The sequence below is a fragment of the Myotis daubentonii genome, chromosome 8 (assembly GCF_963259705.1).
Source record: "Myotis daubentonii chromosome 8, mMyoDau2.1, whole genome shotgun sequence".
Taxonomy (NCBI): Eukaryota; Metazoa; Chordata; class Mammalia; order Chiroptera; family Vespertilionidae; genus Myotis; species Myotis daubentonii.
The window spans coordinates 50,168,341-50,181,977 of NC_081847.1; the positions used below are offsets into that span (position 1 = coordinate 50,168,341).

The 13,637-nt window shown below is 41.2% G+C and overlaps 1 protein-coding gene across 5 annotated transcripts in view; it reads right to left on the bottom strand.

Moving 5' to 3' along the window:
* Positions 1 to 2,537: 2,537 nt before the first annotated feature.
* RTTN (rotatin) overlaps positions 2,538 to 13,637 on the bottom strand; it is a 113,520-nt gene continuing 102,420 nt past the window's right edge. For 4 of the 5 annotated variants that reach the window (XM_059706353.1, XM_059706355.1, XM_059706352.1 and 1 more), the window contains 5 exons: positions 11,986 to 12,188; positions 8,594 to 8,861; positions 5,032 to 5,135; positions 3,938 to 4,007; positions 2,538 to 2,946 (listed from right to left, as the gene is read on the bottom strand). In XM_059706353.1, the coding sequence (XP_059562336.1) occupies positions 2,861 to 2,946; positions 3,938 to 4,007; positions 5,032 to 5,135; positions 8,594 to 8,861; positions 11,986 to 12,188 (731 nt within the window). In that variant the 3' untranslated portion in view covers positions 2,538 to 2,860. Of the gene's footprint in view, positions 2,947 to 3,937; positions 4,008 to 5,031; positions 5,136 to 8,593; positions 8,862 to 11,985; positions 12,189 to 13,637 lie in introns of those variants that run through there. The other variant, XR_009454118.1, reaches the window with a different exon arrangement.

Sequence of the window (13,637 nt, forward strand, 5' to 3'; positions counted from 1 at the left end):
TTCAGCTCTGGATAAGAAAAGTGTATGAAAGATGCAAAGTGATGCAATGGCAGACTTCGTTCCTACTGCAGTGGCACCAATAGAATGAGCATTTTCCCCAATTTTCATGAAATCAAATTCTTAAGTTTGCTTTCGGCCTCTACCTCAGCCACCTCCTTTCATTCTTTGCAGTGTCATGTTTTGGAGTTGAAGTCTGAGTCTTCCAGTGCCTGCTGCGGCTGAATGTGGGCACCAAGAAACAGGGGCCGGAAGGAGGCGGGCAGTTTATCCGTTGTTTTGTGCTTTTCACACAGTATGGCTAATGGGAATGGCTTCTTCCACACTGCCGGACTTGCAGCTTATCTGATTTTCACAATTTATGGTTCTAATTTCAAAAAACTGATACCTATACTCTACTTCCCAAACAGGATATCTCGGGTTAGATTCCTAGAAAGAAATGGTTCTTGAAAGTTTAGATTAGTATATCTTTGTTTCATCTTCAAATCATACTTATTTTTTTCTCTACTGAACTAAAAAATATTCTAAGAATTTTAAAGTGTTTTTAAGCAGCACTTTTGGCTTTCATCCTTCATTTTTAGAACAAAAGTCTATTCTCATAAAACAAATACTTACGGTTGTGTATCTTTTGCAAAGTCAACATAGCTGTTAGTCTAATTTACACTATGAAATTCTGTAGCTTTTACTAATGAGGTATTTTCCATATTGATTCATTCATCCATCCATTCATTAACATAAACATAAATTGAGTATCTGCTTTGTGTAACATTGTGAGAGGCAGGGAGGTACAAGTTAAATATTAATGACAGAAGTCATGTCAAGCAGATGGTGGGAACAATGACTAAATGCAAATCAGCATAATACAAGGGGAAAAGGAATAAGTGATAGAAAAACTTAAAAAAGACCTAAACCAAACTAAAACTGCCGTGGAAACTCAAAGAAAAAAGAATTTCCTCCCAGCTGGGCAAGTTGACACAGCCTCCTGGGAAAGGTGACATTTGAAGCTGGCCTTTGAAAATAGGCAGAAATGGAAATGTGAAGGTGGGTGGGGGAAAGTTCAACACTTAATTCACAGAGGAGGAGAGAAAGGGCCTGGATAAGCAAGCTGGGGGGTGTGAGAACGAAAAGGTGAGTTAAGAGTAACGTCCCAGCAAGTACATGCATCCTCTGCAACCTTTGTTCCTAATAATAGGGAGCCAGGCAAGGATTAACCACAAAGACAAACCAGAACAAGTTAAGTTTCAAGAAACCTTAAAAGCTCAGTGTGATGTAACCTTTCTTAACTAGATACCGCAGGATGGATTTGCTAAGATTTAACACTTTTCTCCATTCTCCCAATAATGGAGAATGGAAAATAGTGGACGCCGATCCATGAGCAGGGCAGGCGGGCCTCCCTCCAGCAGAGGCCCCTCTGGATTCCAGGAGGCGAGGGTCATGCGGAGCAAGACTTGGGGTGTACCTGCTCCTAAACCATTTGTGACACTCAGCCTCGTGACCAGAATTATAAAACTTGGTTAAATATTAATGACAAAAATGAGATGAAAAATAATTATTTCTTTGAACTAAGCTGAATTCTTTTCAGAGAACTGGTACCAAGGAGTCACTTACAAGCTGTTGAAATTTGCTCCAAATTATGTTGTGCTGCCCAGAAACTTCTGAACTTCTGAAATTAATCTGTCCTATCTCAAATCGATAATGTTTAAACACTACAAATTTACCTGCTTCTATTTCATCATTTAACATATATTTTGTCCTCATTCTTCCAGCTTAAATAGCATCACCTGGCTTATTTTATTGATGACAGCAATCTGCTACAGTACTTAGTAAGAAAAAATGTATTACTTTTTCTTGTTAACCATAACTCAATTAGAAAACTTTCTCCTAAATGAATGTGTATATTGTGTGTATACAGGTACACGTATGTACGTATGTACACACACACACACACACACACCAGCTTTCATTTTTCATTTCTTAGACACCATTTTTCTTTCTTCTTTCTTTCAAATGTGTTCAGAACCTGCTGAAAGTCATTAATACTTGAACTGACATGGATTTAAGTTCTGAGTTCACAAACCCCTGAGTTCACAAACCCCTGTCACCATGTGCTTGACAGGACTTGTTCCTGAGAGATTTTCAGTCTTGCTCTTCATAGTGTTTTGGGCTGAGCTGGAATTTGCACACAGGCCTACATGACCATTAACTCTATTTATTCCTTCATGATTACACAGTATTTCACACGTTGAAAGGTTAAAAAAATATATATAACATATTTATAAATCACGGGAAGGAATTAGTATCACTAAACATGGCAGAAAAAAGCTACTCAAAATTACACACACTTACATACAAATATTCCGTCACCAGTGTGAATGTTCTGGACAATATAAAGGTTTGAAAGATAAGGGTTTATATTGACAAAAGCTAAATTTCATGTAAAAATTAAAAATAAAGGAAATCAGAATGCAATGTCTTCTTTCCATTCCTAAAATGTATATTCATGAGACTGATTGAGTTTGTAGGCAGCAATTATTAGTCAATTTTCAGTTTCTAGAAACATTTTATTAAATAATTGTTAAATAGGATTTTTACAAAGCAAATTGCATAGAAAAGGTAAAAATTTTTATGTCCCCAGCACTTTCTATGCTTTTTCCGTCATCTTCTGGTCGGCTGCTGCTCTTAACTACAGAGCTGGTGGGAGGTGAAGGGACAGAGCTGGGCATCACTCAGTGTCGGTCAGGAAAGAAGGTGTCACCCCGGGCAGAGGGCTTGCCTGTCCTCGGGCAATAGCTGTGCGTACAGCTGGCTTCACGGCTGTCTACCTGTCCAGAGGCTGTGGCTGCAGAGCAGAGCGCCTGGGTCCTCAGGGACAGGTCAGCTGCTGCAGGAGGTTTTCAAGACATTTCAAATAATAGGCATTCAGGGGGTTTTCTTCTGAGTCTGAAAAAGCTGAGAGAAAAATAAGAGTATGGAGGAACAAGCTGATAAACTTAGCACTACACCTGAGAGTGAACACACACACACACACACACACACACACACACACACACACAGACTTAAGTATGATTTCTGTGAGACAAAGTTCTACTTAACTCCTTGATGTACTTGGCATTAGGATATTTCACATTGTAAAAAAAAAATGAACTTACAGAATTTATTTACTTTTAATTAATGGTTTAACCAAAGAATGTAAACTGAAAACAGTGCACCTCCATAACAGATCCATTATCCACAAGCCCAAATGAATGCCTTGCCTTGTTCTTTCTATGTACCATCCCTCCTAACACTAAACACTGACAGTAACTCAGTTACCCACGACCTCCAGAAGCTCACGGTCACAGCCAGAAACAAAAAAATCTAAAAGCCACTTATAAAAACTCAGACTATAACAACGTGGGATAGACACAGTTCAGTGTCTGACCATAAAAGTGGTCAAAGAACAATGCTCATTGAAAACTTGAATCACTTAAAAAAAATGCACTTGAAAGGAAAGCCCGCCTCCTGTCCCACGGCATCACAGGGCCCAGCGGCTATGGGCAATGGGTCTGTTTCTGGAAGACTAGCTCAACTCCTGAAGTCAGGTCAGTTTTCTGTTCAAGGTCAATTCTAATTGGGTCCAGTTCTTATCACCTAAGAACACACTTTAGTATAGTGGTAGGCACTGGCAACGTTTTGTACAAGGAAAAAATGTCTTGGAGAAAGATCACAGACATGTTGTAAGAAACCATTATATTTTATTATTTAAAAAATGTTACAAGGAAAAGCACGGACCAAATACTGACATACTGATCAATGCGTCAACCAAAAAGTTCCTCAAACATTATTGTAAAACATCAGTGTAGAAAAAACTTCTTTTTTGCTGTGAACTGCCCAAATATTTCATTCATTATTCGTTTAATAGCTTCCAAGTTGAACTGCAATCTCTCATAATGAAACTTACTTTTCTTTGCTAAGGAATATGCTTCATCCACTCTTCTTTTTATTGATGAATTTTTCAAAGTCGTTTTTGCCTGGAAATAACATGGAACAAGCCATGAATTAGACTCGTTTCCATGTGTAGGGATCACGATACAATCCTCACTCTGCCTTTCTGACCACAGTAGTAAGCAGGATATTATAAAATGTAGTAACGAAGCTACAGAATTAGATATTAGCACACACCATCAGTGTCAGCACACCCTTCCCTCGCTAACTCGATTCTTCTCTCCTGCCCCTTGTTCTTGCTTCCCTTCCCTTTCCCCTTCTCCCTAATCTCAATGCACTATTTTAAACTACTTCATCTTAGTTTTAGTTATTTCACATTCCCTCAAACCTCAGGTTTCAGATCAAGCATACCACATTACCAGTCAACAAATATCCACACTGACGACAGAGTGTCACATCCTGTGAGAAGACACACGGGTGAGAGGGACAGCAGCCACCTCCGCCCATGTACGTGGACACCACCCGGGGGAAGAGCATGCAGACAAGGGGCGGCAGCTGAGAAGCCCGTGGGGGTGGGTGTCTATGCGCACCCTGTCACCTGGCCACTATTTAATTGCTAGACACACGTGGGCATTTCCCTCAGGAGTGAGATCTGTACTGAGAGAACAGGCACCAGTCCCCCCCTGCCTGCCCCCCGGGACCTGCGCTGCAGCCTGAGGACTGAGCTCCTTCAAAACTCAGTGACTACAGGTACCTGAGATAGGGAGGTCCCACACTGGATAAAGCTTTGCTATTTGGTTTTATTTCAAGATGCATTTTTCCTTGACCCTTCTTTTAGCAGAAATCATCTAGATTAACATTGCACCAATATAGCAAATCAACTTATACTAACGGAAAATTCACTCAAAAAAGAGACTCTTCTGAGATGGGAGAGCCCGCTAAAATGATTAGATGAGGAAGACCTGAGTGACGGTTTACTAATTGTACGAAGGATGCACAGGCCACAGGCTCCGAGCTCAGTCTTCTCTAGCTGACACTCCTCCGAGGTCCCTGGCTGCCCAAGAGGTTGGTGTTCACCCCCGACTCACGACCAAGATTGTAAGAACTCACCTTCTGATAATTGTGGATCAGAGCCCAAAGTGCAGCTGCGCCGATCCTCCGAGCACTGGGACTCTCACTTTCCAGAGAGGCAGCCAGCACACTCAGCACTTTTTCTAATAAGAGAGACATTAAAAAAAAAGTTCAGTCCCAGACAGTATCTGGTATATATTAAACCAGTCAGTTGCCCTGTTCTCCCATCAAATACACACAAAGTTGGTATCACTACGGCAAAAACTACCTTCATAGCATGTGGCAGAGGGAGGACAACCTGTCAAGTTTTCACAATGGACACAGAGCAGCCAAGGCCTCATGGTTTTCAGCCCTAATTCAACAATGGCACATTCATGTCAAGACAATAGTGGAGAAGTCATTACACAATGAGTTATATTAATGAGCTCTTCAGTTATAGCTCACATGCTGGTGTGCAGGAAAACGGGTCTGCTCTTGTGGTAACTTTTAAAGACTGTTACATGAACATATCAATAGCACGGGCTTCTACAAAATAATAGTGAAGGAATACCATATGAGGTAAGCCTTTTACAAAAGAACTGGACATATTGGAGAAATGTTTGTGTGGATGTGTGTGTCAGAGAAAAGCGATTTAAAGGAAGAGCAACTCACAAGATAGGCCCCTTTTCGCACAGCCAGCCAGAGCATGAAATCAAGACTTGGAAATTATCCTCAGCAGCTACTGGTTTTAGGTGAAGATGCAGAGAAGTGGGTGCCAAGGAGATGCCAGGGTGTTTCAGACATTACATGAAGCTGCTTTATTCCTTACTTTTACCTGTCATTACATTGACTCATTTCCTCTACAGCACGAGATTTAAAATCCTGAGACATGTTATGGGGACGCTGTGCACGGTCACGCCCCACCTGCCGGAGCATCTCCTTACAGAGCGGCCTGGCAGCGGCCGTCGGCCCGCTCACTGATGCACATTCCAGCCACAGTGCCGCTCTACTTCAGGGGCTCAAGAAATACTAGTTGGATGAAAGAGTCCATAATTAAAGCAAATGGATGCTGTTTCAGTGATTCTATTTAGGGTTCTTAAAAGGAATTTGAAGGAATTTAAAGTCTTTACAGAGGGGAAAAAAAAAAGCATCTGCTCCGTAAAGTGAGCTCTGAGCAGTGGGGCGTGTGGGTGGAGGTGGGGGGGGGGGTGCTGTTTTCTGTCCACACACCACTGCCTACCCTCACCCGCTTTCTGTGGTCCCCTGCTTCTCCTCTATCACAATACACAACTAGCCTGTATCAACAGCTGTCCCATCACAGCCATTATGGCAGGTGACAGGTGGCAGCTCATATTCTTGGGGACATCATTGAATGGTGTGTCCATCTGATATCACCCAGTGATGTTGTTACACATGGTACCAACACTCATGATCTACACAGATTTATCATTACTCCTTTTACCATGTACTATCTCTTAAAATGCTTCAATAAAGTACACACACATACAGGTCAATAATATGCTGCCCATTCTGATAATGCAAGTGGATCAGTTTTTTAAAAAACACATTTTAGCCCTAACTGGTTTGGCTCAGAGCGTTGGCCTGTGGACTGAAAGGTCCCAGGTTCGATTCCGGTCAAGGGCATGTACCTTGGCTGTGGGCACATCCCCAGTGGGGGGTGTGCAGGAGGCAGCTAATCAATGTTCCTCTCTCATTGATGTGTCTGACTCTCTATCTCTCTTCCTTCCTCTCTGTAAAAAATAAAATATATTTAAAAAAAACAAACAAACACACATTTTATTGTGAAACATAACATGCATACAAAATACACATAAACCTGAAACTAATATTGTATATCAACTATAATTTTTTAAAAACACATAAAACATTTGCAAGTCTATTTGTAAGGTATGAAATGAATTACCACATTCATATAGAAATAATGTCAAGAGATGAGGTAACAGTAAAATATAGTTAAGTAATTAAGAAGTGAAGGGTTTTGAATATTTACCTTTCTTCTTAGTGATACTGAGTTAATTTTAAGTTTAGGGATGTCATGTTGGTAGCCTGAAATCAACTATAAGAATATTGACACCATGAAAACCAGCAAATGCTACAAACCAATTCAAAGCTGACTGACCAAACTTTTGAAAGCTTCCCATGCATTTCCACATTCAATAACTATCCTGAGGAAAACAGAATCACAGCTGCACCCATGAAGAATGTGAGCAGAATCGTTTCCGTTCACTTGGAAAACTCCGTTTCACAGAGAAACCCCCTCCAAGGAAAAATGAAGTGGAAAACATGAAAGGGAACAAGAATTCATGTATTTTGAGCATCTACCATGAACCATAAACAGTGTAGGCACTTGCTATTATAAAACTAATTTCTACGAAAACCAAGGAAGGAGGGATCACTGTACAGATGAGGAAATGGGGCCAGAGAAGCTGCCCAGTGATGCTGGAGTGATCACGAGTGGTTGCAGGGTCTATCACCCACAGCTCCTCTCCTTTTTTCCCGATAACACAGTGTCTCCTTATAAAATCCCTCCCTATGACAGTCACACAGCCCTCACAGGAACAGCATATGGTTACAGAAACAGATCTTGCCATTTTTCTTTCTGCTTCAGAATTTCTCTGATCGCTCCCCAGTCCTCGCCTCCACCTGCTCTACATCTCAGAGAAGGAAGTCTCTGTGAGGCTACTTTCACCACGTGCCTGGGTCCCGCGCACTCCTGCCTGCCGAGGATCTCTATCATCCATATCCACTGACAGCTGTGAGCACAGACGCGATTCTAAGTGCTATACATGAACATGAAGAGATCAGACAATGACCTCAAGACTTATAAGAGTGTATGTTCTACTGCGGGCACAGGTGGCATAAATAGACATATCCCTAAAACACAAAGTGTCTCAGCCTGTGGTCATGCTGTGGAGAAAAATAAAACGAGGAAAGGAGACAAGAGTGAGAGGGGAAAGGAGGCAGGGAGGCAGCATGAGGGCTGGCTTCACCGGCATCCAGAATTAGCTCAAAGCCTAGAGCAGGGATCCTCAAACTATGGCCCACGGGGCCACATGCAAATACAAATATTGTATTTGTTCCCGTTTTTTTTTTTTTTTTTTTTTTTTTTTTACTTCAAAATAAGATATGTGCAGTGTGCATAGGAATTTGTTCATAGTTTTTTTTAAAACTATAGTCTGGCCCTCCAACAGTCTGAGGGACAGTGAACTGGCCCCCTGTTTAAAAAGTTTGAGGACCCCTGGCCTAGAGGAACGAGGGGAGGACAGATGAAGCCAGAGCCCCCTGCTCACCCTCCTCCTCCTCTGTGCTACCTCCTGTACCCAGTGTTCCCCCCCCCCCCCCCCCCCCAGCGATATGACCTGTCAACCCCGGAGACTTGAGGTAATTCTTTAAGGCCTGGAGCCACACCTGACTCATGCCTGACTCATTCTCACAGCCTCTGCCTCCCTCGGTGCCTTGAACACAGTGAGGGTTTCATAACCACCTGGAAAATTATTTATAAAACTATTTTGTGTTTCAATCTGAATGGAATATGCTAAGAACCACCATATGTATAAAGGGATGTGTGTGTCTATGTGAGGCGTATAAAGTGGATACGCACCACTGGCCAGGATCTTGGGCTTATTGGCAGGATTGAAGCAAATGTTATGAAAAATAAGGAGAGGCAGGCAAGGGCTGCGCTTGTGCTTGAACTTGCTCATCTCTGTCAGCAAGTCTAAGCCGCCACCAAGCCGCAGGATCATCTGCTGCCCATCTTCTCCATACGATATGTTCAGGAGCAACTTCAACCAGAGAATGGTCAGATTGCTAAGATGTTTATTTTCTCCTTTCGGCAACGTGAGAGACAGGAAGTTCTGCAAGAAGTTAGTCTGCGGATAAATAGGAAGAACATTATTTTTTTCTGGAGTCTTTGCATTCCTAGTCCCTCGGAGACCAATTAACCAACATTCTACTCTCTTTTTCCCACCTTTAACGTTTCATTCCTTCAATACTTCCCATATACTCTATCTATATTTTTTCCAGATATAAGTAAAAAGATTGAGAACAAAATAGCTTTCAAATTTTAATTCTTAGTAATTCTTTTCTGGTGATGGATAAAGCAGTTACGGTCGACTCAATTACTTTGGATTGATAACTCAGTTTGGTGATTATTTTAGGCCTCTGGAGTTTTGTCTTTCGGTCTGCCTTCTGGCAATTTTGCTACTCATTAAAAGGTATCCTATGGGGAGGAAAAAGAACCAAAACCCACTGATGGTTGCCAGAGGAGCGAGGGGAGGGGAATGGGTGAAAAGGGTGAAAGGGAATAAGAGCTACAAGCTTCCAGTTATAAAATAAATAAGCCCTGGGGTGTAAGAAACAGCACAAGGAAAATAATCAATAATATCGTAATAACTATGTATGTGACAGATGGGGACTACTTACTATGGCGATCGCATCGTAGGGTATAAATGTTAAATTACTACATTGTACACTTGAAACTAACATAACACTGTATGTCAACTATAATAAAAAATAAATTAAAAATAAATAAAACGTTTAAAAATTAAAGAAAAAAAGAAAGAAAACCCAAAGCAGTCCCGGACACCAGGTAACAACCCTGGTAGAACTGAGGATACCTGAATCTTTACTGTTACATGAGAGCTAAAAATAACCTGTGGGTACCGCTTGTGTTCTGTTTACCCCAGCTGTTTCTCTTTACAGATTTTTCATGTCACTCTAGTAAACCTAGAAACCAGAAAGCTCTATCACTTAAAATATAAGAGTCATTTCAACCTCCCAAAACCTTCCACAAAACCGCAGCACACCCTTAACTATGTAAAAGACAGTAACTTATCGTCTAGAATAATCTACATGCAAAGAAAGAATGAATGAAAGTACCATATAGGAAGCAGCCCAGGAGAGCATGGGAACCATGGCCAGATGCACAAGTGACCCAGGAGCAGGAATGTGATCACTTAACTTTCATAACTGCCCCCAAGGTCTCATCATCTCATCTCTCTCCCCGTTTCATAACCTACTCTGGCTTATTTCCTGGATCCTCCTGCAGCTAAATCAAAATGATGGCTTGAATCTATGAAATAAATTTAACTTTCATGTAAAATAACTGAGTGTGTGGATGGAGTTAGCTACAAAGATATTAGCGATATCGCACAAGCACCAAGCAGGCTGGAGAACCCCATGCCCACTTGCACTGCACGTGCCCTCACTCACACCTACTTCTCATCTGTTGGCCCAAATTAGCGTTTTTCTACATTCATCCTGTGAGTCCCCCATGCAGCTAGATTCTGCCGTGACAGTGGAGATCTGGGGCTGATGACAGTGATAAACTATATGGCAGTGCTTCAAAGGAAATATGCTGTGGGCATTCCTTCCACTTTGCTGGGCCCGCCAATGCTTTTTAAGTTCCCCACATCAGCTGAAACATGTCATGATAGAGAGAAAGCAGACACTTTAGAATCTGAGTTGTACCACAGCATTAGGTGTCCAGGGCTCATTATCAGCTACTGCAGCTGACGGAAAACAAGGTGGGTGACCTACACCTCACAGTCTGATCACACCAATATCGAAATATGCTTAATCAGAGAGTGAGAGCAGAAGATGCCTTAGGTATAATTTTGTTTAACCTAATAATTTTAAAAATGAAGAAACTGAATATGTTAAAAGGAGAAAGTCTCCTTTTAAGTAAGTCTTAAAAGTCACACTTCAGACCTGAGGTTGGTACCCATACTGCACCTGGGTATTCCTACTTTGCTTCCTACCTGTATGTTCTGCAAGGAGATGGAGAAAGCACTGTGCCCAGTTTGTGCTCTTGTATATGAGGAAAGACGGTAATCACGCATCCAGTTCAAAATGACTCCATGCACCCACAGGTGCACACACACTCACACTCAAAGTCACCCACACTCATTGCCACTCACACACTCATACACACACACACACACATACATATATATATAAAGAAAATATCCAGCCATGAACTGGAAGTAAAAGCTGGCTCCAATGAGAGCAGTGGGTTCCTGATTTGCACCTTCTGCCAATCTACCTGGTGTGAATACCACCACTATGGCTGATTTCAAGATATCATCCAGAGTCAACTAGCTTGCAAATTCCTGAAAATTAAAGAGGACACTCCTAAGTCAACATGAGTTAGCTCCAACACATCACTGAAAAGCTCCTTCCTTACTTAAGACTGCTATTTGGAGATTGCATTCAAATTGGAGATAAGTGGGGAGTAGAGGAGAGATGACACAGTAGAGGAAAAGGAGACTCAATTCTTATGAATGCTGTGAACATTTGCAATTTATTTTGGCCTTCATGTAAAAGAAAGAGAAGTACTCAAATAATCAGCATGTACTATTAAGTAACATCCAATTCACATTTTAGGGACTCTGTTGGCATGTACCTGAATACAGTCTAACTGAATAGCTGTGCTAGAATTTATTCCCACCATTCAATCCCTTTTAAGTACTCTAAGTTAAATCGGTGACCAGAGTCAAGTTTAGACACTGGATCCCAAGGGACTGATAAAATCACCTCTTTGGTCATAAAGAACTTAGGTCTAACTTGGGAGAAAAAGGAACCATGATTTCATAAACCATTTTGACTACAGAAATTGAACTGAAATTTACTGCTCAATTTGGTCTTGTTTAAATACCAGTATATTACTTTATGATTTCAAATAAATGTAAGACAACTGCCTTTCTAAAACCCTCATTTTTGAGAGTGATAAAAATATAATCCAAAGCTAAGAAGACAAAATAGAAGGAAATGGTTTCATCATATTCTAGCTTCTGTTACTTTTCATGTATCAACAATCGACTGGCTTTAAGCAAAGTGACCCTCTTAATCCTTTCACAATCCTTTAAAATAAAATGCCCTGAAAGCAGAATAAATTAACCCTAGACACTGAGTTCTAGACTTCCCACACATACTCTTGATGGGCAGGAATATTTTACTACCTTTTCTACGATGGGAAGGAGTTTAAGTACTTACTTTCTGAATTACTCCTTTACAGTCATGAGACAATGCCAGGTTGGAAAGGAACATGAAGACCATCTGCTGGACCGTGGGGTTCTCAAGAGGCACCTGGGAAGCCAACTTCAGGATACACAGCATCAAAGAGTTGCCGGGGGCTCCTCTGTACACAGCTAGAACGGGATACTGTCCAGAACTTGACCAGCAAAGAGAACTGCAACCTTAAAAACAACAGCTCATCACAACATCTTCTCAGTTTCACTGTTCAGTTCAGAACAACCTCAGTTGTAAAACACATCAGTCTATCGAGTGACATGAACCTGCAGACTGCACATCAGCACCGAGGCTGGTGTTGTCCATGGCCAGCCTAGTGGGCTACTGTTCTCACTAAGGGCCCAGGATCACAATTGAGCATTTAAAACACTAGGGGTAGCCCTGGCCAGTGTTGTTAAGTGGTAGTGCATCAGCCCTCAGACCAACAGTTATGGGTTCGATTCCTGGTCAAGGGCATGTAAATGGGTTGTAGGTTCGCTCAGGCAGGAGGCAACCAATCGATGTCTCTCTCACATCGATGTTTCTCTCTCTCTCTCTCTAACTCCCCCACTAACCCACCCACTCCCTTCCACTTTCTCTTAAAAAAAAAAAAAAAAAGTCAATGAGAAAAATATCCTTGGGTGAGGATTAACAAACAAACAAACAACAAAAACCCCACCATACATTACGTTTATTTTTTTTATATAAAGAATAAAATAAGCATGATAGGTTTTTTAAATAGTTCCCAAATAAGACATCTAATTAAATAGGAACAGAATATTAGAAATGGGAGGTAACTTGGTCTAAAGCATTTGTTTTACAGAAGAGAAAAAAATAAGCACAATAATTCTGTGGTGAGGTGGCAGGACAAATGCTACAGCCTTAGATGCTAGATGAAGGCACAGGCTTGGAGAAGTCAGCGACCTGCTCAAAGTCACACAGCCCACAAGCAGCAAGAGCTGGCAGTGGCATCAACTGGTTTTCCAGAGTCTCGTGTCTTCTCAGTAAATTATACAACCATGTGGGGCTTATCAAGAGAAAAAGATCATCACGACGAAATCAGAAATACATCTGACTATACTGCAACATGAACCAAAAGTTAGTTAACTTGTGAAGGCCAGCTTAAGTATAACTAGACCAGAGTCAAACTCCTTCTGTATGATAAACTCACGCAAGGCCAGCAAACCCAAATAAGTACATTGATCTTTCTTGCATGCACACTTTACAGCAGTATCCAACACCAATGTTTCCATTAACTGTTACATAAAACAGTCACCAATGATGCGATTTTGCTTGGAAGCAAATCAAACAGGAAAATAGAAAGTTTCTTCCTCAATTTAGTTAACTAATCACATTCTAATAGTTACATCAATTTTAAGTATAAAAGTAATGCAAATAATAGCTTTAAACGATTGATATTAAAGTAAATGTTTTTGCTCAATATTTAGCAACTGATTTTTTTTCTCTCTTTTCTTCCCTTAACCCTAAGTTAAAGAGGAAGGGTAGGGTAGAGAAGGTGATATGGAGACATAACACTCCACACACCACAATGAGAGTTCAGCAACCTGACGGTCTGTTTAGATCAGTCTGTGTCGGCCATTGACAAGCTGAGTGGACTGGAGCTCCAGAGAGGAGGC